The following is a 7,322-nucleotide window of genomic DNA, read 5'->3' as shown; positions in this document are numbered from 1 at the left end:
AAAAAAAACACTAATTACAAAAAAAAAAAAAAGAAAAAAAAAAAAAAAAAAAAAAAAAAAAAATGGTTCTGATGAACCTAGGGGCAGGACAGGAATAAAGACGCAGACATAAGAGAAATGACTTGAGGACACGGGGTGGTGGGGGAGGGAGAAGCTGGGGTGAAGTGAGAGTAGCATCGACACGTATACACTATTGAATGTAAAATATTTAGCTTGTGGGAAGCAGCAGCATAGCACAGGGAGATCAGCTTTGCGATGACCTCGAGGGGTGGGATAGGGAGGGTGGGAGGGAGGCTCAAGAGGGAGGGGATATGGGGATATATGTATGCATACGGCTGATTCACTTTGTTGTACAACAGAAACTAACACAGTGTTGTGAAGCAATTATACTCCAATAAAGATTTAAACAAAAAAAATCACTCACACACTGTTTTACAGGAACACAGCAAGACATTCCTCCTACTCAGGAAAGTTATAATCTTTAGATCTTAAATCATAAGATATAACATCTTAAATGTGGAATTCCATCCTTTTGCAAAAAGAGAAGAAACAACCATGGTACCTGCCACTTTCTGAAATCCGTGGGGTCCCTGCTTTGCCTGACAGGATGAGATGACTTTGGACTTGTCATCGGTCGAGCAGACACCTGAGGACAGCTTTCCACAGACCCGGAAGTAATAGGTGTATTCGCCAGCACTCACGACGGTGTCATTTAGGCCAAGAGGCTTCAGGTCGTACACGTTGCCATGCCTTGGGTCTCTCACCTCACAGTTGTCCCCTTCGAGAACACGAGAAGGGAAGGGCAATTACACACACTCACACCTTGAGGCAAAAGTTCTGCAACTTTTAATCAGCTAAGTCCTGTCTTAACAGAGGCACTAAACATCACTTCCACGTTCTCTCCTTTTGTCTGTATACATAAGACAAACTGCCTGGCAAAAAGCTTTCTCGAAAAGCTTAGGTCACAGGATGAAGACCCACTTAAACAAAACCAAACCCCACGTTCATATTCTCAAGCGTGAGATGCCAAGAGTCCATCAGTCTGGGTGGGTGAGGAAAACGTAGCTGGCAAAGTGAGCAATGGAGTGGAGTAAAAAAAATCAAGTATAGGAAGCAGTCCGTCCACTGATGGACGTTTCACGATCACGCACGGGGTTAAGATGCTGTTAAAACACCCCCTACTTCACACATTCACCAGCATCAGTGAGCAGGGCTGGGTCTTACCTTCCACGCGGACGACGGGACAGGCTTCCACGGTTCTCCAGACAAACACATACTCACAGTCGTCCAGGAGCTGAAAGGTTGGGGATCCCTACAACAGAAACCAACAGCTCACTGTGTTCTCATTTATTTAAAATATGAGTCAAATGGTAGCTAGAACTAATACCCAACTTTTAACCTCCACGAGAAAAATACATGTCACTTACGAAACACATCAGATCTGGGGGAAAACAGCACATTCTAGTCAAACCCTATCGATGGCCTAAAACCCCTGAAAACTCAGGCAAGTTCTACATCAGACAGAAGATCTGGAGACCGGAGGGGCGTGAGAATGAGGCACGACAGACACGCACCGTCGTGTGGGCGCACTCGAGCGTTATCCTGGTGGAGAAGCGCTGGTTCCCGCACTTGTCGCCGTTGACGTAGACGATGCTCAGGGACCCGTTGGCGGCAACTTGAGGACTGACCTGCACGACGCCCAAGTTCCAGCTGTTGTCTTCCGACACGAGGCAGGACCCCACTGCACTGCCTGGAAGGGCCAGGAAAGCCGATGAACTTGGGGGTGGGAGGAAAGGCAGAACGAACTTGAGTCCACTGCTCGGAACTCACCGTGGCAGCCAGGAATATACGGGAGAGGATTGCAGACACTCAAGTAGAAGGTTCTCCTCTTTCCATCAGCCGAGCTGTCAACCGCAGTCCAAGGCTTCTTGGCTTTGCTTAGGCCGCTCAGATCATACTCGTTCCCAGCGAGGTCTGAAACACATGAAAACGCTGGAAACCCCTGCCTTCCTGGCAGCTTTGGGCACCGCCTTTCAACCCCAAAGACCAAGGATGCACGAACTTAACATTCATAACAGGGATTTCCCTGGTGGCGCAGTGGTTAAGATAAGACTCCGGCGCTCCCAATGCAGGGGGCCTGCGTTCGATCCCTGGTCAGGGAACTAGATCCCACACGCATACCGCAACTAAGGAGCCCGCCTGGCACAACTAGGACCCAGCACAGCCAAATAAATATTTTTTAAAAAATAAAAATATTAACAGAGAAATGAGGAGATCTACAGGAAGCCGAGAGGCTTCTCCTACAGAAACATACACGTGCCCTGACCCTCAAAACCTCCATTACAACAAATCACCATGGGTGTGGAGGTGAGGCTGGGGGCCACCACAAGGAATGAGGGCTGCTGGAGACCCGGCTCAGCATCCAGGTACACCTTACGGAGCTTTATCCTCTCGTTCTTTTCTCCTCTTACACTGTAAGAAGCTCTGACCGTGTACTTGATTTTTTTCCCCTAGTTTTCTTCTCCGTTCTTAACCAGCTTCTGATCAAAACCATTAATTATGTATCTAGATTCTCTTCAAGAGAAGCTTTACAATTCCAGTATCATTCAAAGAAAATATGTAACACATCTATCATGCTGCCTGTAAAGTAAAACATACAGTACACAGAGACACGTGTGCGCACACACACAGACACACACGCAGGCAAAGACACACGCTTTTGACCGGCCTCTTAATTCCTGGTCCCCCGGCCTCACCCATGACTTGGCAATCCACCGGAGAAGGTACACAGGCCAATGCAGTTTCAAACTCAAAGAATGTGTCCCGGATCCCCAGGTCAGAGTCAATGTCTTGATGCAGGAATCTGGGGGTCCCCGGGTAAACGTCGTCATTGCAGACGAAGCGGATGATGAAAGCATCAGCCCTCCCTGCGAACAGAAAGACCAGACTGTAGGAAACCACAGCGATCACAGTGCAGCCGTAACACGCGTGTGGCACCAGGACAGTGTGCCCGGGAACGAGCCTCCAAGCCACCCTCTAAGACAAACACGGCGAAGCGCCAGGTCTGGTTCAGGGACCCAATCTGAACTACAAAGTGGCCATGTTCACTGTGATAGTGACCCACGCAAAGACGGTTTGCACCGTGAACTTGGTGTCTTGGCATTCTTCTCTTCCAGGAAGTGTGCAAATGCTATATCCGTTTATCCATCCAAATATTAGAAAAATGTCACTCTCCTTTATGGGTTTATTCGACAATATTTACTAAGTTCCTTACTACACACAGGAGTGAAAGAAACAAGAAAACCCGCCCTACTGGGAGCTGACACTCCGGTCCAGCGCCCAAGTAGTAAGCAAACTAAAGGCAACCCCTCACAGACCAGTTGGAAACGAAGGAAAACGCAGCAGGGACGGGGCCTAAGAAACCCCAAGGGTGGTGGGGAAGAGGCATGGAGGTTTCCAACGCAGTGGCCGGGCTCCCTGAGAAGGTGCCATCTGAGCCCCCCCACCCCGAAGAAGTGAAGAGAAGAAATGCACTGCCTGGCAGTCTTGAGGGGAGAGCACTGCGGACAGAGGGAACAGCAAGGACCAAGGCTCAGGTGGGGAGGATGGGCGATGGTGGGCCTCCCCAGTTCCAGAAGCAGGAGGTCAGCGGGAGTGAGCTAGCACAGTGGCGGGTGACCCCGTCAGAGGAGCAGCCAGTGTCCCTCGGCCACTGGACAGGGCTGGCTGCTACTCTGGGCTCCCGCAGGGCGGGGACCACGGCTGGGTGGTGAGCACCGGAGGCTGCGCTAGGGGAAGAACCCCAGGGTCATCAACACGTTAACCCTCACAGGGGACCAGAGATGCCCGGCTAATACAGGAGGAAACTGAGGCAAAAAGAGGGTAAGGAGCAGTCTGGGGCAGCACGGCTCTACACTACCAAACGTAAAAGAGATAGCTAGTGGGAAGCAGCCGGACGGCACAGGGAGATCAGCTCAGTGCTTTGTGACCGCCTAGAGGGGTGGGATAGGGAGGTGGGGAGGGAGGGAGATGCAAGAGGGAGGGGATATGGGAACATACGTATATGTATAACTGATTCACTTTGTTATAAAGCAGAAACTAACACACCATTGTAAAGCAATTATACTCCAATAAAGATGTTAAAAAAAAAAAAGGGCTGGTTATACATGTGCTACGCCCCTGGGGTTGCCAGCGCCTGGATTCAAACCCAGCAGAGTAAGTGTCAGCGGCTGTCAGCCACACGATTAGGGCCAAAAAAAAAAATTATACATAAATGCCTAATCTATTTCATTTTTAAACAGCACTCTGGAACTGGAGAGCAGAAGAATTATAAGCCAGAATGAAGCACGCTGCTTTTTGGATACTGAAGTGAGTGAGCACCTGACTGTTTTGACCAAGAGTTGAAGAGCTTTCCATCTGTAAAGCAAAGGATTACCACTCCCCCGGCTCTACTAAGTTCTCCTCTAACCAACTAAAATTATCTCGGTCTGTGGTCCAAACCCTCCCCAACAAATGATACAGAACAAGATCAATTCCCTTTCTAGGACAACTCTTCCAGGAGGTGATAGCAGACCCCAGGCCCCATGTTTTCTGTCCCTGAAGAAGACCCCAGTTCTTCAATCCCCTTCACAGGAATCCTGAACTCATTCCTTCGATGCCCTAAGAGTTCTCTTCCCAGCGTGTTCATGGACCCGTCAGCCTGAGCGCGATGCACAAAAGTAGCCAGTGACCGCACACTGCCACGGGTGCAGGAGGGCAGAGCCGTCCCCACTCCCTCCTGGATACTAAGTTCCTCTGACGTCGACTCAGACGCCCCTCATGTTTTCCGCCCCGCACATCACATGACTGCCCCCTCCTGAGTCCATGCCGGTGTGGTGCACAGAGCACAGGTTCACAAGCCAGAAGGCGTGGGTTCCAACCTCCGCCCTGCTGCTCACTGGCTGTGTGTGTGATGTGGCTGCGCCTCTGTTGGCCTCCGATCCTCAACGCAACACAGAAACGTGTTAGTCGGCAGAGCCAGGATGAGGATCGAGAGACCTGGCTGCCAGCCCTGGCTCTGCCCAGGACACAGGGCCTTCCGGGGCCTTCGTCACCTGTGAAGCAAGAAGGTGGCTAAGCAGAGGGTGTGAGCGCAAATGAGATGCACGGGGTTGGCGGAGAACCAACCCGCTAAGTGCACACAGCACTCCACACGGGGGCACACACGGCGGGCATTCACGACGGTAGCTGTGACTCCACCACCACCGTCCTCCCGAGGCCCTCAGACTCGGCCTTGCACCTTATGACACCAAAAACGGCAGCTTTCAGTTGACAGTCACAGCTGCAGTAAGCAGTAGAAACGTGAACCCACTGGAGATGCAAAACTGTATTTGAAGATACAATCAAGACTGAGCGGAGGGGTTGGCGGAAAGAAAGAAATTTAGGAAAAAGCAAAGTAACTTCTGTTACCTTCACCCACCGCTTCTTTAATACCTGAAAAACAGCACAAAAGGCCAAGCGAACACACTCCTATCAGAGGAGCCGCTGGAGGTGCAGGTGGAGGACACCTGGGGGCGGGCACAGCAGAACCTAGTGGCCGGGACCCCTCCGGCCGCAGGATGCACTCAGGCGGCTGGGAGAACACACCAGAGGCTGGGCACGTGGGGCTCAGAGGCGGGGAGGGTGGCCAGGACTCAGAGTCTACAGGCACTCCCGTTACACTCTGAAAGGTTTACAGTCACGGAACCCCCAGGACACCGGTTAGCTGCAAACACAGGGATGTGAGCTCACCTCTGGGGTGGGAAGGAAGCCCCGTGTAGGTCAGAGTTATAAAGCCCTCGGTGGACAGCTGGAGGCTCTTCTCCAGTCCCACCAGCCTTCCTGGCTTCAGATTCTTCAGCTCTTCCGTCTGGGTCTCTGCCTCACAGCCGGAAGCTGGCTTTCCATCCAAGGTGCCACAGACGGGCATCGCGCCGCACACGTTAAACTGCAGGCCAGACAGCGAGAACCACACACCAACTCAGGCCACGTGACTCACCGCGAACATAACCCCGAACAACTCAAACCCTGCCCAGCCAAACAGGGTTGCCTGCTTGTTATCCAAACAATTGCATAATTTGTTCCTTATGAGGCAAATGACCAACTTTGCGTGCCTGGGCAATTAAACCCTGAAGCTAGTCCATAAAGCAAAAATCAAAGTCCAAACAGCAATGCCCATAAATTGCCTGTAAGGCTTTATTTATACAGCCCCGTATCTCTAAATGCGTGAGACACATTGCACGTAACAATGCAGCATGTATAAGAGAGGGACTCTAAGTAGCCAGTATTTTTGGTTACATGAGGAAAAGCACATATGGTTGAAGTCACATTAATTAAAAGTAGATATAATGGGATACCCCTGTATTTCTTAAAGCTGTCGATACCATTCGATTTAAATCCAGTAGTTGATATAAGGAAGCAGGATATGCTCGAAATGGCCACTTAAGACTACACCCAGGCAGGTGCCCTGCAGCCACGTGGGCTGCGTGGTCACAGAAGTAGGGGCAGCTGAGCCCGGCAGGGCCGGGTGATAAGGGAACAGTGCCAAGCAGCCGGCTGGTTGGGTGGTGGCGTCCTGAGCCCTTCTGGCAGCACAAGGGCTGTGTCCTGACTCCCAGGAGCCTAGACACCCACTAATCAACTCCACTTCCGCTTGCATCGTCCACAGTCTGTCCCTGCTGTCCGCAACTGTGCACCTGCTGCCTCCCGCCCCTGCTACTGCACGGGCACAGCTTCGAGCACACTGTCTACGGGGCCACCTCTTCCGGTATGTCCGCTACAGAGCTCCTCTTTGCTGGCACGTTCTCCCTGGGCTCGCCGCCTCTGGCATGTCCTCTATGGGACTCTCCTCTTCCGACATGCTCCCTGTGGGGCTCAGCAAAGGTCCTGTCTGCTTCTCACACTCACACCGACAGCCAAATATACTGTCACCTGTGATAACCTGGTACAAGCCGAACTCCAGAGCAGCAGCTTCTGAGAGGGGGTGGGGAGAGGGAGGGCTGCAAGCCACTGTGCTGCTGAGTGACGAGCCCTGTCAGGTGCCTTCTGGCTCTGGAACAATCCGCAGGCCCTCCCGCATGCGCTGTGCCTGCAAAGTCCCCTTTGCATCAAAGTGCTATGACATTCTCACCCCAGCTTCCTGCTTTCAAAGGGTATTCTCTTCTTCCACTGTGGATTTTGCTAGAAGTTGTTAAACCTAAATGAAGGTTTTTAAAAAGCTTTCTCCCTGTCTAGCAGCGCTTAGTTTACAACAGAACAGCATTAAGTGGAGATTTTCCTCCTCACCGCTCCAGACACCCTGTCAG

At 51.5% G+C, this 7,322-nt stretch overlaps 1 protein-coding gene across 1 annotated transcript in view; it reads right to left on the bottom strand.

Moving 5' to 3' along the window:
• The window catches only part of IGF2R (insulin like growth factor 2 receptor), a 106,145-nt gene that overhangs the window by 38,405 nt on the left and 60,418 nt on the right, over positions 1-7,322 (bottom strand). The window contains exons 22-27 of the mRNA XM_024747855.1: positions 5,770-5,965; positions 2,757-2,927; positions 1,831-1,974; positions 1,575-1,750; positions 1,225-1,312; positions 563-778 (exon numbers count right to left, since the gene is read on the bottom strand). Of these exons, the coding sequence (XP_024603623.1) occupies positions 563-778; positions 1,225-1,312; positions 1,575-1,750; positions 1,831-1,974; positions 2,757-2,927; positions 5,770-5,965 (991 nt within the window). The remainder of the gene's footprint in view (positions 1-562; positions 779-1,224; positions 1,313-1,574; positions 1,751-1,830; positions 1,975-2,756; positions 2,928-5,769; positions 5,966-7,322) is intronic.

The sequence above is a fragment of the Neophocaena asiaeorientalis genome, unplaced genomic scaffold (assembly GCF_003031525.2).
Source record: "Neophocaena asiaeorientalis asiaeorientalis breed wild unplaced genomic scaffold, Neophocaena_asiaeorientalis_V1.1 scaffold123, whole genome shotgun sequence".
Taxonomy (NCBI): domain Eukaryota; kingdom Metazoa; phylum Chordata; class Mammalia; order Artiodactyla; family Phocoenidae; genus Neophocaena; species Neophocaena asiaeorientalis.
The sequence above is the reverse complement of the archived record's forward strand: the minus strand, read 5'-3'. Positions and strand labels throughout refer to the sequence as shown.